Raw genomic sequence first — 27,393 nt, 5'->3', positions numbered from 1 at the left:
ATTATCGCTGACATGATGAAGTATTCATGATCTCACATGATAACCATGAGGCTCTTCTATTTACAAACATGCTCTGATTGGTCTGCTGTACAACCGTTCTCCGACTGTGGCGGTCACTGATTTAAAGGGAACCCCAGGTATTAAGACTTGTACGGCTTAATAACATAAATGATGTCTCTTACTGAAATATGTAAAAGACTTGCGTTATTTAAAAAATAGGACAATGGGTGGCACCATTATTTCAATAACATGAAATGCCTGCACTCAGCGAGCTACTGCCGCTACCCGTTGCTATTTTTACCGCAACACAACTCAGAAAATAAAATACTGATACAATGCCACATTGCATGGTTTTTGGTTGTACTTTTCAGTCAAATGGCAAAAGGAGAAGTGATGTAAGTTTTCACTGCTTTTCTAGCAATAAGAAGAGGAGCAAAAGATGGGAAGATACCTGTGGACTAGTGCTGGGCGATATGGAAAAATCATGTATCACGATATGGATTATTTTATATCACGATAACGATATATATCACGATATACCAAAATAAAGTACGTTTTCAGTTATTCTCTGAAAAGTTTGACAAAAATATCATTGCATAATTTTTTTGCAACTTTATTTTTATTCGTTATTTGAAGTGACATTTAACTGAACTGTCACAAATGAGAAAAATACATTTTAGTGCAGCAATATAAATGTATCAAATGACAACAGATGTGGTGGAGGTAGAGCTACAGTAGCCTTCACATTTTTTATCCACATCATAGTTAAATAGTATTATCAAAATAAACTATTTTTTTATTAAAGTGCACAGCCATTTCAAGTTTCTGAGCAGAAAAGCACTCAATTATAAAAAAATAAACAAAACATTTTTCAACCTTGTAGTGCAAAGTTTGCAAACCAAAATAAAGTATCACGCCTGTTTCACACATACTCCGTCTGCAGTGCGTATGCAGTCCGTGTGCGTTACGTATGCGGTGCAGAGGCAGCACGGACTCGTTTTGCTTCCACACAGAACGCGTTTGCAGTCCGTTCCTGATCCGCGGGTGTTTACCACAAACACACCATTTATCCGTTATTTTAATTTCAAATCCAAACGTGCTTTTTCAGCATTGGGATACTCTTTTATCACAGTACACTAAATACAATAATACTAGACATATTCACGTTTAAACTCAACGTATTATAAACAACGTAGGCTATTATTTAATGCACTTGACTTCTAGATTTGTTTATTAAATTGGTCAAGCAAGTTGCAACACATTTAAACCCAGCATATGTAGGCTATAGCTTCCTTTTCATATTGAAATTGGGCTATCACAAATATTTTAAATTAAAACTTACCACAGACAAGCAGTCGGCTCTCTGTGCCTTTCTTTCGTATTAAATCTTTATTAAAAACCATATTTTAAAGAACTTTTCTACCTGGACAAGTGCATCTATTATGTTGCCTTGTTTATTTAAAACTGCACTATTTTAAACCTAGCCAAAAAGCCACGTGTTGACTGTGAAGCACAGTAGACTGCATTTATGGTACATTTCCGTGTCAATCCATGGTCATTTTTACAGCGAACAATGCGCTGTCACTTTAATTCAGCGCATGCAGCGCAGCAAAAACAGACTCTGTGCCGGAAGGATCGCTCCACTGCTGCAAACGCACCGCTTCTGAAACGCACTGCCGGACAGCAACCACGTGCAGTGTGAACGATCTGATCCGTTAACATGGGTGCGGAAAAAAATACGCAACGCATACGCACTGCAGACGAAGTATGTGTGAAGCGTCGGGCGCGGAAACAGTCTTTTGGAAGAGTTTGCACATGACTGTCTTCTGGTCCGTGTCAGAGCTCTTGAAGCCAAAATGCAACAAAATCACTGACGTATCCCCACGTGTCGGTAAAAGTACTTCTTGTCTGCTGCCTGCGTAGCAGTTTCAGTTTGTTGCGACTCGATCCGGGCATTCATCTTCAACCTCTTGCGTCTCCATCTTTAGGCACTCACGAGTTAAAGCATGTCGCAACAACGTAAAGCGTCACGTCGCACAAGACGGAGTTTCTTTGTCAAAAAGTTCGTTTTTATTCTTGATTATCACTTATAGGGTAGAGTATGCATTATCACTTATAGGGTAGAGTATGCATTGCACAGCAACAAGACACTATCATACATTTGTCATAGCCTATTTAATACAATATTTTCTTTAGTAATTGATAAAATTAGGTTAGAGACGATAGAAACGATAGAAGAGAAATAGGACGATAGACACTTTTCTATCGTCCCCACGATATATATCGTCATATCGCCCAGCACTACTGTGGACAAATAAAACTTCATAAAGACCTGCGTCTTTGTTCTCTCCCCTTTAGCCCTGATGCCTTTGAGGCATATTAGTAGACCACAGCTACTGAAAGAGCTTACAAAAGCTAGAGACAAGAAATGCTAGATGCAATCCTGGCAGGATGTAAACATGCCAAAGCTTGTCATGACACCGCAGGCACTGAAGGAGTTTCCCAGTGCAGATTTCGCTCGATATCCAGGATATCCAAGACTCCTTGTAAGGAAAATCGATGATACAACATTTAGTTTAAGCCTACACGTACATCCATTGCCACCTGTAAGCTCTTTCAGTAGTTCTGGTCATTGTATCAGTATTTTATTTGCAGAGTTGTGTATTCTGAATTGTGTTGCAGTAAAAATAGCAAAAGTAGCTCACCGAGTGCAACCATTTCATGTCATAATGGCGGCCGCATAGTCCAAAATATGTATAAAACGATGTGGATTTTTAAATAACATAACCTTTTATGGGTTTTCTACTACATATATCAGTAAGAGACATCATTTACATTATATTTAGCCATACATGTCATAATACCCAGGGTCCCCCTTAAAAAGGATTTTTAGAAAAAATAAATATTGACAGCCCTGTTTAATGCTGTTAGGATGAGTCTCTGAGTGTTTGCAGCATTAGCTCACTCTGATATTGAATGCGTAATGAAGACTCCTGGGTCAGCAGCCTGCCCGAGTGTGTTATTTCAGCCCAAAGGTTAAGAGGCGGATTGGCCTGTCTGTCATTACAGTGATTGATTATGGCTGTAGGCTTAGCTCGATTAGGGACCAGGAGTGATCTCCTTCCACAAGTGTAAATAAATATCACCTCCACAATTTTTGGCTGATGTAGTTCCCGGTATACTGTTAACCGCAAGCAACATCTCACAACATCATAAAAATGTGACAGACACAAGCAGCAAAATCTACATTTTTCTTTCTTTTTTTTGTTCTGTTCTGCCATTATGTTCTCTTATACTCTCACGCAGGACTAGTTGTGCAAATAACATTGGTTTTCTACATTTTGTGTGTGTGCATGTAATTGGTATGGGGATAATATGGCGGCTTGCCTTTGTTTGTGTATGATCTTGCATGTGTACACCACAGATGTGGCCACTGTCAGCTGGGATTAGTCTGTCAGCACCTCAGTCACGGTTGTGTTAACATTCTCTCTCCCTACCCTCAGTTAATATTTAAAGCCATACTATATCAGCTTTCCATCTGCTGAAAATATGTTAAAGCATTTCTGTGTGCATGAACTGGCAGTTGCTTTTTATTGCATCACCTGCAGCCGTGCTCTCAAATCAGTGTTTTACTGTTGATTACATCAAGCAATGTTCTTTTAAATGGCCCTATTAACAGGTTTGGTTTTTTTCCAAACACCTGTTCTGAACACCTAGCACAGGTGCAGCGTTACTGTAGTATGAGCATGTCAGCTGTTGAGTTCAGCAGCTCCTTATTGCATAATGACAGACTTTTCAGTTGTGCCTTACACTAATCTATTTGCGATGCATGATGTTTACTGTGCGATTAAGTCATTGATGAGAGATGAGAGGCTTCAAAGACAATAAGAATAGCCCACTGCTGCTGTCATCATCAGGTCTGAGCTGGTTAAAGTTGTTAATCTCTGAAACATGAGGATGTGAGGCTGCATACTGCATTGTTTCAGCCACGGCTTTGAAGCTACCCTCTGTGGTCCTTGCATCATGTTTCTCTAAAGCCCCCTGTCCTCTCTTCTGCTCCGAGTGATCACAAATAGCCATGTCTAAGCTGTTACCAGAGGGCTGAAGTCTCAACCCAGCTGATTTGACAGTAAAACGGCCGTCAGACGGAGAAGACGTGCAGGGCTGTCAGTTACAATGAAGCAAAGAGTTTAACACAAGCCTGGGGGAAATGAAGGAAGGCCCCATAACCCCAGACCTCATCTCTAGCTTGACAGGAGTATGTGGGCTATTTCAGGGCGGAAGGGATGTAGAAGTGTCAGGATGCTTGAAGCCAGTGTATCAGCATGACTGGCATTTGCCAGAAGGATTGGTTATCGGCACCTACCACCCAGGGAGTATACTTACAAATAACAGCGCACAAATTTATTTAGAGAGGCAGAATTCAAAGCACACTTCAGTCACTTCAATGTTTGTGGTGTTTCAAGTACTGCATCAAGGAGTCAAACTAAAATCAGGCAGTGATTGGGTTGTCTGGATGGCTAGTCAACTAGTCTGTTTTAAGAAAGAATAGGCCTAGATGCAGTTTAAAGTCGTTTCTGATGGCAGTGAGCGTGTAAATGCTTGGATGATTATATACACAGAGACTTCTAAAATCAATGCATCAGCACTGTCTAAATGAAATCCATCTCTCTCACACACAATCGATATTCTAGGCCTGTGCGCCTTAGTTATTTCTCAGTGTAATAAAAGCACTTTGTGAAAATTGGTAAACAGTGCATTTTTCCAATTATACTTCACAGACAAAACATTTGTTATTGTTCTACTTTGAATCGAGACGTTTTGTGCCGCTGTACCGAAGGTCACTAGTAAAGCGTTTGAATTTCAAACTGTGCCTTGCTAAATCTGTTAGGATAGACAATGATAATGGCTTTATCTTGGAGAAATTTAATATAGGTATTCTGGTGCAGACCTGGATTCAATTGACCACAAATTTTCACAAAGTTTGAAAGATGACTTCAGAACTCAGCACTAGGGATGCTTTCCGACGATTTACAGTCTGGAGAAGTTGATGCTAGTTGCTGAAAGTCAGGGCCAGTCTGCAGATTTGAGTTGACAGGCTCCATGTTTTCATTTGTCAAGCATCTCCTAGCAACAAGGTGCACATTTCTTTATGAGTTTGTTATTAAACGGGATTAATATGTTCGATTTGAGTCAGTGTTGTAGCGTCACCTCAGACATGTTTTTTTTTCTAGACATGAGTCGGCTTAATACATCCTAATTTGTCTAGTATACAACATAGGCTCATTGGAAATGCATGCCTCTATATACAATTCTGCAAAACCTATATGTACGAATCCCTGCATTTTCCAGTTGAAATGAACACTGGAGGCAGTAAAACTAAAGGTAATTTATAGCTACAGAGGTTTGATTAATAAAGCCTAATTTTCACAATTACTTGCAAAATAATACGTTATGACTTCAAAGAAATTTTAACATCCTGCGCAATTTGAAATCTGCTACTTTTGAATGTTGTCGCCACATATACAGCTTTGTAAGCATTAGTTTTCTAATTCAGTAGCTCATGCAATATGGCGTTGCACTTGAGTGATGAAGAGCTCACGCCCTCACCCTGTGAAACTACGGTTTCGACAAAACTCAAATCCGCACAAGTAAGTTAAAATAGCACTACTGCACCACTGTTAACACTATCTGATAAAAGTTGGGTTTGGTGTAGGGGATATTTCCGTAATTACGGTGTTGCAGAAATGTATATAGAGGCACGTATTTTCATGAGCCTGGTTTGCTAGTATATATTTGTTCCTTCTATTTTATTTATCACTCTCAGTTTCAGCTAGCTTTAGAATAATAAAATCCTTAGAAGTCATAGCAGTGATAATATGCAGACTTGGTATGTAAATGAGATTTTATCTGAAAAATGTGGATAATATCTGTTCTATTCTGTTTTTCCCTTTTGTTTATGAGAGCTCTGGACTGTCTGTGGATTTTAACAGCTGAATATGGTGTGCTCTTTCAGAGTGGACTCACCTCAGGATAATGAGCTGTGTTTTGCTGTCCGTTGAGACCTCACGCAAGCACACTGCTCCAGGAGCCTTGTAGACCTTAATCCTGCTCAAAAACACACACACATACATAAACATAGTGTGATCAGATGAGAACTTTGCAAAGTCCGCCTCCCGGTCTGTTCTACCATCTTAATAAACATCCTCCTCCACGGCTGCCATTTGGAATAAAAATCACCTCTCTTCACTCTTTTTTTGGCGAGGCGAGAGAAAGCTGCATTTATTTGTTTCCAGGGATCAAGGAGACTTGACAAATTAACTCCCCAGGGAGGAGAAACACACTTCTCCTCCGCTCCCTGCCCGGCCCTGGAGTCTTCATTACAGGAAGAATAAGCAGTGTTTTCACTCGCCGTCTTGTTTTTTTTAGGCATGTTAGTACATTGAGAGAGTCGCTCCAGGGAGGAGCAGCAAAGCTCTCTGTGGTTCAGCCTTTTGGAAGAGCTTTGGATATTTTCCATCAAAAGTCTCTACAGGAAGGCCACAGTGCAGGAAAGAGAGCGAGAGAGATGGGCACCCATGCTTTTGTGCGTCTCGTAAAGAGACCACGTCTGTCCTTGCATGTCATGTCAGTCGTTGACGGCCTACTGGAGCTATATAATCTGAAGGGAACTCATTTATAAAAGCCCTCATTCTGACACAAACAAGTGTGAAAGGCTTTTCTTTGAGTGCTGTTAGCCCTCTCGGCCTTAAATCCAGTTATTCAGGCAGGATAAAGGGTGACTTATTGCACCCTCTGGACGGCTTGTTTCTGAGCTGGGAGGCTGAACTGCCCTTGTTTGTTAAAGTGTGCTTAGAGTGCCAGAACCGGGGGGTATTGTGAGCTTTCACGGGTCAAATGAGGTAGCCTGCGTCTCTCACTTCAATGGGTATATTTTTCAGTGAAATGATCGGTCTTTGTGTGTGCGCATTTCGTTTGTTGCATGCATATGCATACATATCAGTGTTTGTGCATACGTGTGTCTTGCCATCACCCATGTCACATGGCAGATGTTTGACACAAACACATTCCCCAGGGGGTGCCTTGTACTCCCAGATTATTGATCTTCATCTGGTAGAGTGCTGCAGGCCACACTGACTGCATCACACACGCTGCCTCTCAGCTGAATGCTCTAAGCTGGGCCCCATGGGCTGCTGCATTGGGAGGCTCGTAGGTCCGTGAGAGAAGGATCAGCAATCCATGGGGGTTCTGTTCTGTTCCAGCAAGGTCCCCAAAGCCCATGGGATTCAGGCTCAATCAGCATCCCTTGCTGCAGGCCTGGCTGGGTGTGAAGAGATGGAAAAGACAGATGGGTGTGGAAAAGGAGTTATGCATGCACTGTGATTCCCCCATGAGCCTTTGGTCCCAGAGAATACACTGAGTTGACAGTCTCTTTCTTTTCTTTCGCAATCATGCAGTGTATTTATTTGTACAATAAAATGCTAGTATCCCCTTTTGGGTGTGCCAGTCAGGTTTTCTTTAGACAGTTTATGACCTTTTCCTAATAAAAAACATTAAGGCATTCACATGAACGTACATGTTGGCTTGTTAGGCTCTATTTCTTCATTATGATTGTATATTAGTTCTTAGAATCTGGTTATGAGTAAGACACATTTGACCTGAATAACTAATTCATTTTTTCATGCTGTTTTAAAAACACTAAAGCAGCAATAAACCCCTGCACAAGGCTTTACTTTCTGTCTCACTGTTTCCTGACTTTAAATTTAAAATTTGTTTTGTGTTAGGTCAGCTGATAGATCTGTATCTTCATAATATGTGACCCTGGTCTTAGATAGCACGGGTATATTTGTAGCAATAGCCAAAAGTACATTGTATGGGTCAAAATGTTTATTTTCAGTGTTTCTTTTATGCCAAAAATCATTAGGATATTAAGATCATGTTCCATGAAGATACTTTGTAAATTTCCTACCGTAAATATATCAAAACGTAATTTTTGATTAGTAATATGCATTTCAAGAACTTCATTTGGACAACTTTAAAAGCAATTTTCTCAATATTTTGATTTTCTGATTTTTTTTTTATTTTTTTTTTGCACCTTCAGATTCCATATATTTAAATAGTTTTATCTCATAACAAATTATGAATAAATAAGCTTTCCATTGTATAAATCTCAGTTGTGAAAAATTGACACTTGTTTTGTGGTCCAGGGTCACATATGTTTACTTTATACATATGTTTACACATATGTTTATTTTTTTCTGTCTCTTCACAGTTCCAGATTGTAGCGTTGACACGCTCTCCACCAATGCCAGCCAGGAGCTGCGAGGCCTGGGCATTCCCAAGGTGTCAGGCCTAGAGCGCAGTCAAGAGAAGAGCCAGGAGACGTCCCGTGAACTCTCCTCGGCCACCCCCTCACTGGTGCCCGCTTCTCATCCCAAACCTCCCCTCCCCACCCCTCTTAACGTCCAGCCGCCCCCCTCCAACAGGGGCATACCCTTGCCCCCAAGCCCAGCCCAAATCCAGCACCCTTGCCCAGAGCGTCCACTTAGACCTCTGTCGCCCCCTACCACCCTGCCTCAAACCCAGGGCCAAGAGCCCTCTCAGGCACCCCCGGCCCAGCCTCAGCACCCACCTGAGCCTCCACCTCACCCAAGGCCACCTCGGACTCCAGGCATCTACCACCACCCCCCATCACCAGCGCTGCCGGCCCAGCAGAACTCCACCCAACCTGTGCAGCACAGACCGCCCTCGCGGTGCCACCCGCGCCCAATTTCGGCCTACAGCGGCAGCCTTACCCTCAACGGCCTGAGGTGAGTTAAATATAAAAGCGCAGCTTAGCAGGAAGTGTCTATTACACTCCAGATGTGTTATATGCACTGATTGAGCAGCTGTTCTGAGCCCCAGCTCTTAAATACTGTAGCGGAACAGCATGATTTCTGTATTAAAATGTAAAATGTATCAATCCTCCAGTAAACATGAGCCACAAATCCCTGTTTGTACGCGAGTGTGTGTGCGCCCGACAGCACCGCAGAGAGAACCCCAGCTGAGAGATTAGACGGTTTGATTCGTTCCCCTCCCACGTCGATGCTGCTGCTGCCTTGTAGCTGGCGGCGGCTTGTAGATAACATTTCCTATGCTCAACTCAGACACCCCAGTATCCTGCAGAGAAGCGGATCTTCCCCTCCCTCCTCTCGCCCTTCTCCGCCGCTTTTTTAGATTTGTTGTGTAGTCCACCCTGTGCAGTATCTCGCCTTTGGACTGCTGATGATAATTATACTTTGTGTTATTCTGTATGTGTGCAGCTTTTAATATGAATATAATTAGCATTTAAATGATTACTTAGCCTGTAAATGAGCTCTTTGTTAGATTGCGTACGACTCTGATAAATACTAGGAAATCCCTCCAGGAATAACACATTCGACAGCGCTGTAGACACACTTTCCAGGTTTCTGAAACTGGATCCTTTTGCTAAATTTATAGCAGACGCTTTCCACTCTTAAAGCAATTTAGTGAACAAAGGCGTTTGTGATTATAGGTTAGAAAGGGAGTTCTCTTTGATACAGGCACATGTTTTTACAATCGTTTATTCTCTCTTTCTTCACAGCAGCAGTCGAAGCAGCACTCCAGGGAAGCCCCCGGGCCCCTCTCCAGCCCCTCATCTGCACCATCACCATCCTGCCCCTACTGGGGCAGCAGCCTCCTTCCCCCTGCCAGCAAACCCCACGGCTTCGCACACCTTCCCCCCCTCCCTACCGCCCTCCACTCTTCCTCATCACACCAATATGTTTGCGTCGCCTGCTGCTCTGCCTCCACCTCCTCCTCTCACCTCAAACACTCTGCCGGTCCCCGGACACCCAGCTGGGAGTGCCTACTCAGGTACCAATCTCTCATTCTCTTTGCATTTAGATAAAAACACATTTGATTAGAGCCCCTTTTCAAAACTAAATTATATCTAAATTTAAAACTTCTCGTTTCCTTCTCCCAGAACAAGACCTTCTCCGGCAGGAACTAAACACTCGTTTCCTGGCATCTCAGAGTGCTGATCGTGGGGCATCACTGGGTCCCCCTCCATACCTGCGGACTGAGTTCCACCAGCACCAGCATCAGCATCAGCACCAGCACCAGCACACGCACCAACACACACACCAGCACACCTTCACCCCATTCCCCCACGCCATCATGCCCACGCCTGCACCGCCCATGGTGCGTACCCCAGCCAGAAATGTGAGGATAAGTGGAACACAACTCTAAAAAAAAATATTAATAATAGTAATTGTGGTGATGGATGAATGACGGCGGGAGTGGCCTTTGGTAAACTGTGCAAGGCTTCCAGTGTCATTTGCTTCTAGATATTTTAACTTTACTATTCAGCCGAAAAAAGTGCACTTTCATAATGTACTTAAAGTGCTCTATTTTTTTACACATTAATTTGGTACTTAATACAATAAAATGATTCTTTAGTACTTCTTAAGATAATCCTAAGAACATCTAAGTGTACTCAAATGCGCTAATTTGGGACTATGAATATAAACTAAAATGGGCTTTTAACAAACTATCTCTGTATTTAAAATATATTTAGTTACCACTAGTATGGAAAATAAGTTTTTTTGGTCACATATTAGGTACAAAATTAGTTAATGAAAATAGAGCACTTTAAGTACATTATGGAAGCTCAATTTTTTTTTTTTTTGCCTGGGAGGCAACAGTCTGCTTAAAATTGCAAACTGCTTTTTGTGATCATATTATTTTAATTCATTATTATAAGTACATACTTACTATTTACTATTTACTAACAATGCACACATTAAAAAACACAGACGCAGCCAAAAGCAGCACAAATTACCTCCTGCTTTATGCTTTTATGGGCGTTAAATAGCGCAAATACTAGTAATTTGACGAGTGCGAAAGTTAGTAAAACGCGTTGCATATTTCATTGTAATACTCTCCTCCCATAAATTTTGTGTCTAAAAGGGAGACAGCTACAAATGCATATTCAGTAAGGTCAGGTGCAAAAATAACTGTGCCCATGCCTTTTCAGCGGTAATTCTTCACTGCGCGTCTTTAGTAAATCCTGACAGTACTATTTTTAGGTCAAAAGATGGTTTGTGCTGGCACAAGCTGCTAGTAAAACTGGCCCTTAAAGTTTCCTTATATTAATTGGAAGTCTTGCACATTCAAAGAAAATAGCTCATTTCCGCATTGCAAAATGCTTGAGTTGTTAAATAGATGATTGAACGTTTAAAATGGATGTATACACATTAAAACCAAATGCATGTGTATTTACAGGGTTCCCACAGTCATGGAAATTTCTGTATTGTCTTTTTTAATGACTATTCAGGCCGGTTTAGAAATGATTTATTAGCGAGTCTGTAAAAATCAAATCCATCAACATAATTTGTAAAAATCCCTATTGAGTCATCAGAGATGACTGGAAAAAAACTGTGGGAAAACTGTAGGTAACTACTAAATTTATGCATGTGTGTGTTTGTGTTGCACCGACTGCTGAATTCTAAACTTGTGCAGTACAGTATGCTGATTCAGTAAACACTGGAAGCCGTGGCCGTGGCTCGCTCTCTCAATTGTAACCATGTGTTTCTCTCTCGCCACAATGTGGCTTTTCTTTGTTGAAAAACTGCTGTTTTTCTCTGGCATGCTTCGCCCTCTGTTCTCTGCCCTGATTTTAGAATTGGCAGTCAGAGCCACTGGGGATACGTTTTTGTTCCAGCAAAGCTTCGAGAACTTAATACTAGTTTATTCATTCCCAGTTTAATGACATCATTTTGGTCAGATGGAGTTTTGACTGAGGGCTTTTGGTTGGCAGGCAGCAGAGCTGATTAGTGAGTTGAGGCTTCATACAGACGCTCCCACACACAGCCTGACGGTAACCGCACTACCCACAGAGGCTTAAAAGCGGCTTTTGAACCATTCCAGACTCAAAGACCTCTGAGAATGGCGTTCTGTTAGCTAATGAGAGTATAAAACTAGTTTGAGAGCCACATTGTTTACTCGCAAGTGGGGAAACATTCTCTCTGGATCCAGATTAGACCATTTGAACCCCGTTAAATGAGCTGTTTATAGGTCTATTTTTAGACAGCCCAATGGCTTCTATTTGACCATTCAAAGAATCGCTGAGTAATACACATTAACAAGAGAAAAAAGACCTTGTCAGAATTCACTGTAAATTGCAAAGCGACAGCCTGGATGGGGCCAGCAGAAATAAGACAGGGCAATTTTCTGTGCTTACATTCATTAATCAGGGCAGAGACCATTTTACTGCCAACCAAACACTTTTCTGGAGAGTGCATTAAAGCATTTGGTATTTGATTTGAGCCTCATGACTCCACAAGATATTTGTCAGGAGTAAATTGTTTGTAAGCCTGTGTGTACTGAGCTCTGTTTCTCCTTTTCCCCACAGTTCGACAAATACCCCACTAAAGTCGACCCCTTCTACAGACACAGCGTGAGTCCCTGTCATGTTTTTGCCATTTGCTGTTGTGGCTTTTTCCTTCTTTTTTTAATGTAGTGCTTGTTGTCATTTTTAATTTTTGCTTCTATAATTTAATTTCAGTGAGTTTGGAATTATATCTACAATTAGCCTTAAGTGCCTACTACATGAAGCACACATTTTTATTAACACATTATTTTATTAAGCAAATTAGCTGTAAGATATTTTTTATTATTAAAATGCTTCACTGGTTACTGTGGGGATCTTGTTAGAGATTAAATGCATTTCATTCTACCTGCCTGTCCAACAGGTTAATGCAACTTTAATTTATTTGATCTCTGCCCTTCAATTACGGAGTCGCCATTTAGCAATGATTCATTTGTGACACCCACCCAAGAACACACACACACACACACTGCTGTAATTACATGTATTATGCAGTGCGCTGTGATAATAACAGTCATTGCTATCAAAGCTGGTTTAGAGGGTGACCCATATTGTAAATTCATCTCACCGTTAATCTTTGTTTAATGTCACAACAGCCGCAGGTCAGATGAAGGTTGTATCATTATATGCGGCAGAATAAATGATTTGTAGTCTAATTTTTTTTTCTTTATTCATAGAGAGAAAACCTAAGCATAAATTGTCAATTATTTTCACATGGTGTCTATATGTAAAGCAGAGGGCGATTTAAATGTCAGCAGCTGATGCTGTGTAGATGTTAGTTTGTACAGGGACCTGTGGTCTCACTGTATAACTGTAAACAGCTGACACGATCAAACGACTAACTCTGTCTTGTATCCTTTTTCTTTTCTCAGCTGTTCCACTCTTACCCCCCAGCAGTGTCTGGCATTCCGCCCGTCATCCCACCGACGGGGCCCTTCGGATCTCTGCAGGGAGCGTTCCAGCCCAAGGTATCACAATATCAAACGCTAAATGTTGGAATGTCAAGACTACTCCCAAAACGAACCTCCTGTGCTGTTCCAAATGTACTCCTGCACACATGGAACGGATCTAGCTAAATATAAGCAGATCTCAGTGTCATCTTTAATGTTACGTATAGGTACAGTACAGGGTCAGAAATTCACATTTCCACTAAGGAGCAATTTTTGCCCCCTGGAATTGATTTGTAAGGGCAATTATTATAATCACCTTATTATAAAAAACATACTATGTTGTCTTTAATGTCAAATACTTAAATTTTCCTAATTACTTTAATCAGTATTTTTTTAATAACAACAGACTGTGTATATTTTATTTCTAAATTACACATGTAAAAAACAGGAGCTCATAGGGCTGCAATATTATGACCGAAAGTCATTATTGTAGATTATTGCTCTTTATATTGTAATAATGATTATTAATATCAATATAGAAAACAATATAAAATATTTTGGGCATGTCACATTCTGGCTTTAACGACAAACATGTTAATCCATGACGTTAAGCCAAGTCTAGCATAAGATGCAAAAACTCCCTGAAGCTACAAAATTAATAAGTTCAACAGAAATGTGTTTGCTTGGTTATAAGGCTCAACGCTGCATAAAACAGCGCATAAAAGCAATCTGATGCAGTGTGAGTGAATCTAAATGTAATTTTGTGAATTGCCGTAATACATTGTTTAATTGTGCAGGGGCATTTTTTGTCCCTTTGTCTTGAATTTATGGGCATCTTTGTTCAATTTGGTGGCCTCGTTAATTTCTGACCCTGGTACAGTATAAATAGAGAATCAATTTCAGACCCCACTTAGCTATTGGTAATGCTAGAGTGTATGAGAGATGATATTGGATGGTTTAGGTATCGTGGAAATTGCCTGAAAAAGCTTATGTTTTGTCTTTGTATACTACAGACCTCAAACCCTCTAGACGTGGCAGCCAGGCCTGGAGCTGTTCCACACACACTCCTTCAGAAAGACCCTCGGGTACGCACCCCAAACACACTCTTTGCAATGAACAAAGTGGTATTTTTAAACTAGACCTGAATGACACTGGGCAAACTAAGCGCTATATTTGTCAGTCACGTTATACTGTTGTTCACATTGGTATGCAGGCAGTGATAGGAAAGGGAATACTCTGAATTCTGGCCTAATTATTCCACGAAATGCTTCATTAGAAAGGGAAATTTTAACATTTTAATTTGGTCAGTGATGAAGTGATGCTCGGATGCTAATTAAAAGTCCTGAGTGACAGCTTTGTGCCCCTAATCTCTCTCACTCGCGCTCTCTCTTTTTCCCTCTCCTCTCTAGCTGACAGATCCGTTCCGGCCGGTTCTCAGGGTAAGACTGCTTTATCAGTTATTCGGTTTGTTTCCCCACAGGACTCTGCAGGAAATAGAGTAAAAGCTCATTACAGTTTAATCCCACCTTACACTGAGCACCTGCCTTCCGCTTCGCAGTCTCTTTAATTAGCTGTGCACTGGGACTCGACCGTCTCATCTCGGAGTCTATAGGAGACGCTATATGACTCCCTTATCACCCAAAACACTTTGTAATGACATTTTCCTTAATTAATTTCCAACTGTGCCCAAAACATGGGAAAGCGCACATAAACTTAATATTAACTTTCCAAGTTAAATTTCACTTTAAAAAGTTCAACAATTAATATTTTCAGATGTACCCAATATACTAACATGAATGTAGTCACGTCTCAACATGAAAACCTTACCTTGTCTTTCTGTCTCCACAGAAACCAGGAAAGTGGTGTGCTATGCATGTCCATATAGCCTGGCAAATTTACCATCACCAACAGAAAGTAAAGGTGAGATTGGCGTACATAATAACCTGATTTGACTTTTACTGCACCCTCCAATCAGGATCAACCTTACATATGAAAAGAAATGTTCTTTGTGGCTCTTTATTTTTTTCTTTCTTTTTGTTAACTCTGATCTGCAGAATACAATATATAGCCTTTTATAATTTTTGGGTACTTTGAAAGGGGTATCACATTTGTTCTCTTTTGTACCTGGCGTTTTTCAGCAGCAGATGCAGGTTGACCCACACAAGCTGGACTTTGGCCTCAAACCGGAGTTCCTAAGTCGACCCCCTGGCCCCACCCTTTTTGGAGCTATCCATCACCCTCATGACTTGGCGCGACCTGCATCACTTTTTTCTGCAGCAGGTGAGTAGAAGACCCAAATATTAGCAGAGTTAAGAGAGATCACCGTCACTACACAGTTTAAGAGCAAAACTTCCAAAATCTTTCAGTTAGTCAGCACTGATATTAGTGATTTTCTGTTCCTTAAAAGAATCATTTTAGTCACCATTTCCTGATACACAGTGACGCAACAAAACTTAAAGGATTAGTTCATTTGCGGAATAAACATTTCCCAGTACACTTCCAGAATAAAATTTTCCCGGTAATTTACTCACCCCTATGTCATCCAAGATGTTCATGTCTGTCTGTCTTCAGTCAAAAAGAAATTAAGGTTTCAATCCATTAATCCCCACCAAAGTCCACTATATTGAGAAAAAAATCCCAAAATGTTTTCCTCAAAAAACTAAAAAATTTCTTTTTGACTGAAACATCTTGGATGACATGGGGGTAAATAATTACACGGAAATGTTTATTCTGGAAGTGAACTAATCCTTTAAATGCTTCTATTAAAAAAAAAAAAACTGTCGGACTGCAATGTGCAATGTGTGGAGGCACCAGGACTGAAATTGGGAACACTTGCTTCAATAAAACAAGAAGAAATTTCATTGTTGTCTGTCTTACTTGGTTTCAGGGTCCACGCATCCCTCAGCTGCACCTTTCGGACACCCTCCACATCATCCTAGCAATTTCCTTACCCCAGCACCCCACTTAGGTAAGTTGACAAGACTCTTACATATGCATGTTCACACTCCTCCACTAGGTGTCACCGCGCAGTCAACAACTGCTTATTCTTGACTGAAATCTGTATATTCAGGCCAATGTCCTGCAAAGTTTAGCTCCAATTTGCCCCAACACACTTGGCCTGGAAGTTTATAGTAATGCTGCAGACTTTGATTAGCTGGTTCAGGTGTGTTTAATTAGGATTGGAGCTAGACTCTACAGGATATTGGCCCTCCAGAAGAAGGATTGGTCAGCCCTGGATTAAGGCTTACTGAACACTTCTCTAAAAGTCAGTGGATATGCATATTGCGTAAATGTTTATGTATCTGTTATTTTTTAAACTTAAGATTCAGAGAGCTGTTTTTTTTATGTGGGGGGGCTTCATCTGTGATTTGCAAGCTGTAATGTATTGGTGATTCACACAATCATTTCATTGACTGATTCTTTGTTCCACTTTTGACTGACAGAACCCTTCAACAGACCGGCGTCATTTGGAGGTCTGGCCTCGTTAAGCACTGCAGCCTTTGGTGGGCTGGGAAACCCAGCACTCGGTAAGTGCCAATTAGTCAACTGTCTTGTATTAGAAAGTTCACCTTCAGTCAATGTTTTATTATTTGTGACCCTGGACCACAAAAAAGGGTACTTTTTTCATATTGAGATTTATGTATCTGAAAGCTGAATAAAGGATAGAGATACAACTATTTGAAAATCTGGAATCCAAGGGTGCAAAAAAAACGAAATATTGAGAAAATCGCCTTTAAAGTTGCCAAAAGGAAGTTCTTAGCGATGCATATTTCTAATCAAAAATTAAGTTTTTATATATACTTACGGTAAGAAATTTACAAAATATCTTAATGGAACATGATCTTTACTTAATATCCTAATGATTTTTGGCATAAAAGGAAAATTTATCATTTAATTGTTGGCTATTGCTACAAATATAGCCATTCTACTTATGACTGGTTTTGTGGTTCAGGGTAATTTAGAAATACAGTACAAAGAGGCATGCATGCATGAAATAGAAAATATCAAGATAAAATCTCATCATGTTTTTTTTTTTTTTTTTACAAATCAAAGCACCCAACTCTGTATTTGGCCACAAAGATGCACCCAGCGCACAACAGCACTTCAGCGGACCCCATGAGCCATGGAACAGACTCCACCGGACTCCACCGTCCTTCCCTACCCCACCTCCCTGGCTGAAACCAGGAGAACCTGAACGAAGCTCATCTGTCAGCTCCCATGAGAGAGAACGAGAAAGAGAGAGAGAACGAGAAAGAGAAAGAGAACGAGAAAGGGACAGAGAGCGAGAACGTGACCTGGACAAGAGGGATTCATCAATCAACAAGGATGATAAAGAGCGGTATGTAGAGCTGTGTGGATTCTATTAACATAGCAATCACATTGTATCATTTGTCAGTGATATATATTTTACACTGAGTCAGTGTGCATGGACCTTTATTCTGCAATAATGGCAGAGTATGAAATGTTTGCACTGCCTCCAAAACGTATGTTCGTCTGTCGTAAAAAAAAAAAAAAAAAATTCGGATCGAGTTTGATTTTTTTTGCAATCCTTAAGCAAATTTGACAAGTTGATCCACTTCATCTTGCAGCACAAAGCACTGTATAGGTCCTTTGCACACTGAGTTCACGAAAATTGGTGCTCTTCTTTAGACCACAAAACCAGTCTTAAGTAGCACAGGTCTATTTGTAGCAATAGCCAAAATGCAAAAAATCATTAAGATTTTAAGTGAAGATCATGTTCCATGAAGATATTTAGTATATTTTCTTCTGTAAATATATCAAAATGTATCTTTTGATTAGTAATAGGCATTGCAAAGAACTTCATTTGGACAACTTTAAAGGTGATTTCCTCAATATTTAGATTTTTTCGCACTCTCGGATTCCATATTTTCAAATAGTTGTATCTTGACCAAATATTGTCCTATCCTAACAAACATACCTCAATAGAACGCTTATTTATTCAGCTTTCATATGATGTGTAAATCCTTTCAATCCTGAAGTCAACTTTGAATTGCCCGGTATAATCCCGCAGCTCTCCTTCCTCTTTGCATCTCAGGATTGGTTGGACCCAATATTTTCTCTTTCTTAGGAGAGAGTGTGACACATTTTTAGGATGATGAACACAAAAAAACAGAAGAATTTTGGACTTTTGTGTGCAAGGACCTTAAACCCAAAAAAGATGATCAAGAGTCTTCACCCAGAAGTTGTTTAATAATGACTAAATGTTATCCCAAAAAAAAAGGATTTGTCTGATAGTAATGATCCGTTTTACCTCTAGGGAACCTGCGGAAAAGAGGCACCAGAATCACCCATCCCCAATTCCTGTGAACCCCCTCACTCTGATGAGTCACACCCGGCCGTCTGAGCCCTCCCGGAACCACATCCCTTCTAGTGAGCCTCGGGACAAGGACAAGCCCAAAGATCGCGAGAGAGAACGAGAGCACTCGGACTGGAAAGACTCCAACACAGATGAGCACAAGGTGAAGGAGAATCACCACAGTGACAAGGACACTCCTGTCATCCACGACGGCCGGGTTTCCGAAGACAAGCCAGCCAATCGGGTAACAGCGTCACCCTACATGCGGCCAACCGGCATAGACCGGGTAAACGGCGGGCTGAATCGAGATGTTTTGGAGAAGAAGGCTGATATCACCTTTGAGAAGAAAAACAGTGAGGTGAAGGTGAAAGAAGAGAGGAAAGAGGAGCAGGACGGTCCCACGGAAAGATCCCCAGAACAAAGATCCACACCGCAAGCACCTTCTCATCCTCCTCCTGCTGCTCTCCACCCTCCATCTTCAATGCCGGTACCCATGGGCATGGCCAGTATGCATCCCATAAACAGTATCAGCAGTTTGGAGAGGACTCGCATGGTGGCCCCCTTCATGGGTATCAGTCCCATCCCGGGGGCGGAGAGATTCCCCTATCCCGCCTTTCATTGGGATCCTATGAGGGACCCCTACCGGGGACTCGATATCCACCGACGGGATCCGTTAGCTCGGGATCTGCTGCTGCGGAATGACCCTCTGCACCGGTTAGCGGCACCGCGACTTTACGAAGTAGAACGCTCGTACCGGGACCGCGAGCCTCATGACTTTAACCGAGACCACCCTCACGGGCTGACCTTGGAGCAGCGGCGGGAACATGAGCGGGCGCACCTAGAAGAGCGTGAACGACTGCACTTGCTCCGAGAAGACTATGAGCAGGGGCGTCTGCACCCGATGCATCACCCTGCTTTAGATGGACATCTCCCTCATCCGGGTCTAATGGCCCCTGGACTTCCCAGCATGCACTACCCCCGTGTTAGCCCCTCCTCTGCTGTGGCCGCTGCTGCCCAGAATGGAATACTCAAAACCCCTCCCACCGCATCACTCAGTGCCCCGCCCCCTCTTATCCCAACTCTGGGAGCGCGTTCCACGTCTCCCAGACGGACTACCCCACTCGGCACTGACATTAGAGACAGACCCCCTTCACACACACACAAAGACATCGAGGCGCGGTGAGACCCCTGACGGACTCTAATGGAACTCAAAAGCAAGCACTTGAGGCTGTATCATAGCTGTGTATATAGATTGTGCATTACTGATTGTTTTTCTTTTTTGTGTTGCGTTTTGTTTTTGTACAAAAGACAGAATTTTTCATGCTCTTTTATCCTGTTCGCTCCTGCATTGGTGTATTCTTAAACATGTACAGTACACTCGAGCAAGTGGACAAACGCTAGATCTCCAACGTGGAAAAGATGATCTTGGAATGTACAGGTACCTCAATACATTGCAAAAAGGCAGAACTTGTAGATATGTGCAAAGTTGGTGTGTTTCTCTCCTTGAGGAAAAAAAATTAAGGTACAAATATGCAAATGGGTGTTATGAAAGCTTTACTTTGAAATGTTGTACATAGTGGGCAGTGATCGAAAGGAGAGTCTGGTTTTAGTTTAATGCTGCATATTAATGGTTTGGAAGGATCATATCGTCCAAGAGACCACATCCCTTCTTTCAACTATGCAACTCATTCGTGGGCTCTATCTCTCTGTATATCGCTTTTTCTCTCCTCTGGAGGACCCTCTCATTCTCCTGTCAGAGCAACAGTACATGCTTACACATTACTCAGATTGTAAAACATGTTCCCTAACTTTTGATCTAGAAACATGCTTTTGTTCTCCAAGCTATAAAGATCTGTGTTGACAATCCTTACGAATACACCAAGAACCTAACAAAACCTAAATTCTCTGAATTAATTACCTCTACATTTAAAAAAGACTTCTCGTGACATGATGGGATGTGTAGTCTGAGTACACTCAAGCAAGACAAGTCTCTATTGGTCTAACTGTGTATTAAAGTGTTAACTGTGTATCTACACAATGATAAAACGAGTTGTAAGCTATGGACAGTTTGTTTTTATTGAGCAGAGATCTATTTTAGTAGTCCATGGGAGGGATAGTTGTGCGCTTTTAAACTCTGTGAAATTCAGATGTTGTGCAGTGTTTTTTTTCCCCTTTAATTTTCTCTACTTTTTTTGTTTTCTTAAAATCAAACATTAAAATGTCCACTGAAGCAGTAGTGGGTAGTCAATACGTATTGCAAAGAGATTGTAAGAAACTTTTTTGCTGTTTATCATGTACGTAAAAAAAATGAAGTCCTTTCTAGATCATGTACAAAAAAAGGGTGAGGCGACAGCATGCTCCTCAGTTAAACTTGTGTTATGTAAATTGTGCCATGTTATTAAAAAATGTGAACTAATCCTGTCCTAAAGTTTTTGTTTGTCAATACACTTAAGACAAATCTGCTATGTATTTTTTAATATTATGTGCTTTTAGTTTTATGAGTAACTGAAAATTTGCTTCCACTCTGGAATGAAGCTCATATTCCCATTTCTTTTAGAAAATGTAAAAGTCTAGTCTATCCTCTTCAGAACCAGCTATAGAGTTTTGTCCTCTGTATAGGATGTTATATTTTAGTGAATTTCTCTGTGACCTAACATGACAACAGGAAGTTCTGTAAAGAGTATAATTAGGGCTTTTCAGAGATATCAAATGTTTGGACGTTTCAGCTTGACCACTTCCTCTACTTGGTCTTTAAAGTTGATCCGTAAATTAATGTCAACCATTTTTAATGCCCATATGGAAGTATAACAATTTTGCGCTAATTAACTCTCAACTAATTTTCCAATTGTTTGTCAAATCGACATGAAAATGTTACAGGGTTTACACTCAAGGGAGTAACACTATTTTGAAACAGGACATTGATTGCTGTAAAGGACACATTGCATATTTATTAGTAGGAAAATAAATTATATATCAATATTCCTATAAAACATTACAAAATCTTGCCAATTACTACCCCATTTTTACACTTTTTTTTTACCTACTGTTTTTGCATTTTAATTTTACCGAGTCAGAGGACACAGCATTTTTCATAGCAGAAAATATTTTTTAAGATGTTTTTACTTTTTTTTTTTCCTTAGTTGTCAAACTCTAGAGGCTATGGCATTTATAGCTTGGGTCATTCTTCAGAGCATAAAACACATTTGAACCTCTTAGGCTGTTATACAGGTTCAGCACTCTCTCCGTTTAACTGAAGAAACAGTCAAGAAACTAAGAATGATCTTACCAAAGTTGACAGACAGGACCCCAAAGCATCTCAGTTTGTCCAGATCCAGTTCTCTCAAAGGGCTATTGTGGACATACAACATAAAAAAGTTAGAATCTCTTATAAAGGCATATTTGTATAAAATCAATTGATTAACAGTTTTTGAGAATAAATTAAGTTTGATTAAATAAAATGAACAAAATGTTATTGAGTGCAAAAGAATTTATATAATAAACCTTTAATCATGATTTATATTTTAGAGTGATTGGGACAAAGTTGCATATATGTGAACAAAGAAAGTGTGAAGCTGAAAGTCTCAACAAGCAGAAAATATTGGCCATGCAAAACACCACACCTCTGGCTGCTAAAAAAAAGTTTAATTTACTGGAGAGGAAGCGATGTCTTTTTTCTTACTATGCATATTAATGAAGTGTCAGACACTAAGAGTAAAGTTCATAATAAATAATAACATTTGACCTTAGACTAGCAATCGAAAGGATAAGTGTACCCATTTAGCCCAACAAAATCTAAGTTTGTGTTTTTCATAAATATTGACATGGTTTATAAAAAAAAATAAAAAAAATAGTTGTGTGGCTGGGGTTAAATGTTATTAGTACAGGTGATGAACGCTAGCAAACATTAGTAAAAGACATTTTTAAAACACGTCTGTTTCAATAAATAGATATATTGATGTTTTTTATATTTTGTGAATAAATCATGAGGTGGGCTTATTTGGAACACGCAGGCTTAAATGGTGCCAAAGTACCAATTATAATCCAGGCCAGACTTTTGACTTTATTCATAAAATTTCTTAATTTTATATTCTAAAGTATACACCAACTAATTATTACATTTTCAAATGAGAGATAAATCTTGCATTTTAACAGGACCTGTAAGGACTGTACAAAGAAAGACTAGTCTAACCACATTTACATCACCTGACCTCACATTCTTGCTCTCTACCGCTGAACTGTAATTAGAGGAATTCCTCACTGAAACACGTAAGGTGGGCTCAAATGGTTCCACAGTGAGTAAAGGTGAAAAAATACCTTAAAAATGATATCTTTACAAAGACATGCATTAAGCTTAATTATTGTGGACTAAGCATTATAGTAATTTTCTTTTCTTTTTTTTCATTCAAGGGTAGCTTGTATTCACTGTAGTCTCATGTTGTTTTGTGGCGCTGTACCATTTAAGCCCATCTTTAAAAAAAAGTTAATTTATGAAAATAATCTGCTCTGCAAAACAATTTATGATGTGTTTTTGTAAATGTATGTAAAATGAAACAAAACATTTAGTGTTTGCAGTTCACATGCATAATTCTTCGGCAGTCCATCTTTTAGTAAGGCTAATGGTTTGACCTTGAGATCAGCTTTGTGCGCAAGCCAATAAATCTTTCCATTTAAAGAAAAACATATATAAAATCCTAGCTATTTATTTAGACACAAAAAACTATTTATCTCTTATTTTACATAATATCAATGTAATTAAAAAAACGGCAGAAATGTGTTGATTTCTAAAGGGTGTCTTTGCATGAGGTACACCGAGACACCATGCACATGTGTGGGGCTAACTCAACATTGCCAAATGTGATTGGCATGCAATAAAAAATGTCCGGAAAGCCTTCAATTTAGGGCGGGTGGCAGCCCTTCAAAAACTCTCCTATAGTTTGCATGTGAGGACTGATACTTATTTTGAAAAATGGGGAACATTTTTTCAAACAAATAGCAAGCATGTGACGAGAAGAAAAATAATAATGGCTATGTTAAATACAATTTAGCTTCTAGTAGGAACTCATGGTACTAGCATCCATTTTCTCTCATTTTTTTCTATTTATATATTTACTGACTTATATAGCTTATATTGATTTGTTATATTGCCATTGTACTAACTATTTTGCTTTATGATTTTTTTCGTTGATTTGTTTCATATTAGTGGTTTGTTTGTATGTCAAATACATGATTGTTTATATTCTTATTTTTAAATAAGAAAAAGTACAAATCATAAAAAAATAACGACTAGCAAAAAATATGATTTCCCCTTTTTTTAGTTTGACTTCAAAGTTGAAAGTGGGCTTAAAGAGTACATGGGCTTAATGGGTACACTTACCCAATGTCTTGTTAAAAACTTTTGTTACGTCATATATATATATATATATATATATATATATATATAAAACATCAATTTTTTCAAGAATTCAAAACAACAGTCTAAATATGGCACCTACTCAGCTGAAGCACAACCAAAATAATGTTCCTCCAGAAGATGCATGCAGTTTTTTAACCACTAGAGGGCCTCAGTTAGAGATATACAGGGAAAGTCAGCATTAAACAGCCTGATGCTTTACTACTACTGCAACTAATAAAAATAATTACCCAGAGATGGAACTGCACCAGAGGACCCACTGTGCCAGGAGATGGAGCTGCACCACAAGAACAACTAGGCCCAGAACTGCACCATGCATAATTTTCATTAGTCATCACATCTGAAAAAAAAGGGAAAGAAATCTGTAAGATATTAAAAATGATTAAAAAAGATGTTACGTACAGGGCCAATAGGAAACCAAGTGATGTTACTGCCTAAAAGCAGAACATTTCTGACATACTGCAATGCACCCTGACTAGGACAGACCTTTTCCCATATGTGACCCTGGAGCACAAAAACAGTCTTAAGCAGCATGGGTATATTTGTAGCAATAGCCAAAAATACACTGTATGGGTCAAAATTATTGATTATTTTCTTTTATGCCAAAATCATTAGGATATCAAGTAAAAATCATGTATGGAACATTTTGTAAATTTTCTACCACAAATATATCAAAACTGATTAGTAATATGCATCATCTAAGAACTTCATTTGGACAACTTTAAAGGGGATTTTCTCAATGTTTAAATTTTTTTGCACCCTCAGATTACAGATTTTCAAATAGTTGTATCTCAGCCAAATATTGTCCTATCCTACCAAACCATACATCAATGGAAAGAGTATTTATTCAGCCTATGATTTTTAAAAAAGGTAACCATATGACTGGTTTTGTGGTCCAGGGTCACATATAGCATGTGCTGGTACGCCAGCATGCTTTGAGTACCTGCCACCACTAGATGGCAGCAAAGCACCTTCATTAAATTCAAAAGCATCATAGGCGAGATCTGGAAACATATCCAGCAGGAGCAGGTAGATGCAGGAACAGGTGCAGCGGAGGGCGTGGTGCACAGCTCTTACATGGACCGATCGTGCTCGCGCTGTCATCTGAGAAGGTTAATGAGCCGGTCGGTTTGGTTTATGAGCAGTCACCCACAGGCATGCAAACAATGAATTCTGTCAAACAGGAAAAAACCATAAAGTCCAAAAAGGAAAAAAAAAAAAAAATTCAGTCAAGCGAGAGCAACACAGACAATGAGAGGGGGAACTATCGTGACATCAAATTCTGTGAAACACACATGAAATGCTCAAATTACAGACCAAACACTGCTCACATGCTACATCCATGTTCCATACTAAATTGCTTAACATCCGATTTGCATTCATTTCCGTCATTTATTGGGTTTGAATTTTAATCCATGAGATACGGCAGCAAATAAAACTGCATTTCAGGCACTGAGTGACACATGAAAGAAGCATCAATCAAACAGTGAATAACATCAGTTCCTCCGGCTGCACTGCAAATCTAAAACATCCTCTCTAGCATGCTGTGCTTGGCTTTTCTTATTCCTTCCCTCTATGTTAAGATACTAAAAATCTCCTCATTCTGCATAAATATAACCATGGAGGGGATTAGATACAAATACTCAATCTCATGCCTGACGATAATAATAATAACATGCATCCAAAACACATTCAAATCCTTGTCTATTTCTGGTTACACATACTCTCCATTGTTCAATACTCCAGTGAGTCCTATATTTGTGTATGCATAAATGAGATATCATTTTAAAATGTACAGTCCTCAAGCCCCCTTTAAAAGAACTTTTCTATTCAAAGTATTAATGTAAGGGAGTTCCTCAAAGGACTGAAGCATTGCTCCGTGTAACAGCCTCATGTCCTTGATTCCTGTGAACAGACTGAAATAAGCCAGAGTTTCTTTTGTGGTACACAAAACACAGATAAGATAAAAACAGCTGCTTTGGCTCCACACAAGCGAGATTCAACAGTTCAGCCGTATAAATAACATGTTCGCAGTGCAATGTAACATTTCTGACATGCACTGAAATAACACCTTTTAGCCGTTTTAAACTCATGCTATGGATTCTGTTATCGAAGAGAGCGTGACCTTCTCTGCAGTCGGATTGCATTAATATTAATGCATGTTGAGCTTATCAGAGTGAAACTCATCTTATTGTAATACGCCAAAACCAGTTTGTGATGTCAAGATTACAGAGAAAAAAAATTCAAAGGCAATTTCTCATGCATTTCATGGATCAGTCTGTGGTGTAATTGCTTGAAAAAGCTCTGTGTCAAACTTAACTGGAAAAAAGCATTAAAACTTGTCCTCATAGATGGACTTAAAAATAAAGTTACAATCTCTTTTTTCAATCTATCTTAAAAGTCCTAAATTCTCAGAAATGTACTTTGCACTTTTTTATTTAAAAAAAACTGTTATAACATTTTGTAAACTAAAACAAAAAATGCTATGTGGTGTAATCAGGAAGCAAAAAGCATACATAAATAAGCCTTTCAAAAAGTATTTTAAAAACATTGTTCTGAGAACATATTCTTTTCCCCTCACAATTAGACTTCATCATTTGCAATTGCGAGTTTATATCTCACAATTCTGAGAATAAAAAGTAAAAAAAGAAGAAAAAAAACTATAGTACTTTTATAACAAAAGTGACTTTATAACTTGCAATTGAGAGTTTCTCAGAATTGCGTGATATAAACTTAATTGTGAGAGTTTTGTTGTGTATTCTTGTCACCAGTGCCAAAATCACAAAAAAACTAATATCTAAAAAAAAAACTACAAAAAAAAACTACTATAAAAAGAACAAATAAAGTAATGCTACAAACATTGTATAAAGTAATCAAATGTATAAAAACACTGCCTATTCTTCACTGTGTAAATAAATATATATTTTTTCTTTTTAAAGTTACAAAAGTGATTTAGTCAAGAGCAGTGAGAGATTTTCTCACAATTGAAATAAAACTTGCAATTCTGTCACATAATCAATCTTTTTTCCCCTCGAAATTGGACTTTAAAACTTACAATTGTGAGTTTAAATCTCACAATTCTGAGAAAAAAAGTCTGAATTGCAAGACCAAATTCAGAAATGAGAGATATAACCTTTGTTTGTGAGAAGTCAAATTGCAAGATACAAGTTATTGCGCAATTCTGACTTTATTTCTCACAATTGTGAGTTTATATCATGATATTGTGAGAATTTATAACTTTTTAATTTATAACTCACAATTGCAAGTTTATCACATAATTTTGACTTTATAACTCGCAATTATTTTTTTAGAATTGTTTGATACAAACTTACAATTCTGAGAAAAATGTCCGAATTGCGTGAAAGTCAGAATTGTGAAATATAAA

The 27,393-nt window shown here is 39.3% G+C and overlaps 1 protein-coding gene across 5 annotated transcripts in view; it reads left to right on the top strand.

Moving 5' to 3' along the window:
- The window catches only part of auts2a (activator of transcription and developmental regulator AUTS2 a), a 473,806-nt gene extending 452,792 nt beyond the window's left edge, over positions 1 to 21,014 (top strand). Inside the window, exons 7-19 of one of the 5 annotated variants that reach the window (XM_073829732.1) lie at positions 8,273 to 8,810; positions 9,608 to 9,876; positions 9,986 to 10,224; positions 12,416 to 12,460; positions 13,264 to 13,359; positions 14,295 to 14,366; positions 14,691 to 14,720; positions 15,130 to 15,201; positions 15,423 to 15,561; positions 16,169 to 16,249; positions 16,725 to 16,808; positions 17,335 to 17,620; positions 18,560 to 21,014. In XM_073829732.1, the coding sequence (XP_073685833.1) occupies positions 8,273 to 8,810; positions 9,608 to 9,876; positions 9,986 to 10,224; positions 12,416 to 12,460; positions 13,264 to 13,359; positions 14,295 to 14,366; positions 14,691 to 14,720; positions 15,130 to 15,201; positions 15,423 to 15,561; positions 16,169 to 16,249; positions 16,725 to 16,808; positions 17,335 to 17,620; positions 18,560 to 19,781 (3,173 nt within the window). In that variant the 3' untranslated portion in view covers positions 19,782 to 21,014. Of the gene's footprint in view, positions 1 to 8,272; positions 8,811 to 9,604; positions 9,877 to 9,985; positions 10,225 to 12,415; positions 12,461 to 13,263; positions 13,360 to 14,294; positions 14,367 to 14,690; positions 14,721 to 15,129; positions 15,202 to 15,419; positions 15,562 to 16,168; positions 16,250 to 16,724; positions 16,809 to 17,334; positions 17,621 to 18,559 lie in introns of all 5 variants that reach the window. The other 4 variants (XM_073829730.1, XM_073829733.1, XM_073829731.1 and 1 more) reach the window with 4 other exon arrangements.
- Positions 21,015 to 27,393: the final 6,379 nt, after the last annotated feature.

This window comes from Garra rufa, chromosome 23, assembly GCF_049309525.1.
Source record: "Garra rufa chromosome 23, GarRuf1.0, whole genome shotgun sequence".
NCBI lineage: Eukaryota > Metazoa > Chordata > Actinopteri > Cypriniformes > Cyprinidae > Garra > Garra rufa.
The sequence above is the reverse complement of the archived record's forward strand: the minus strand, read 5'-3'. Positions and strand labels throughout refer to the sequence as shown.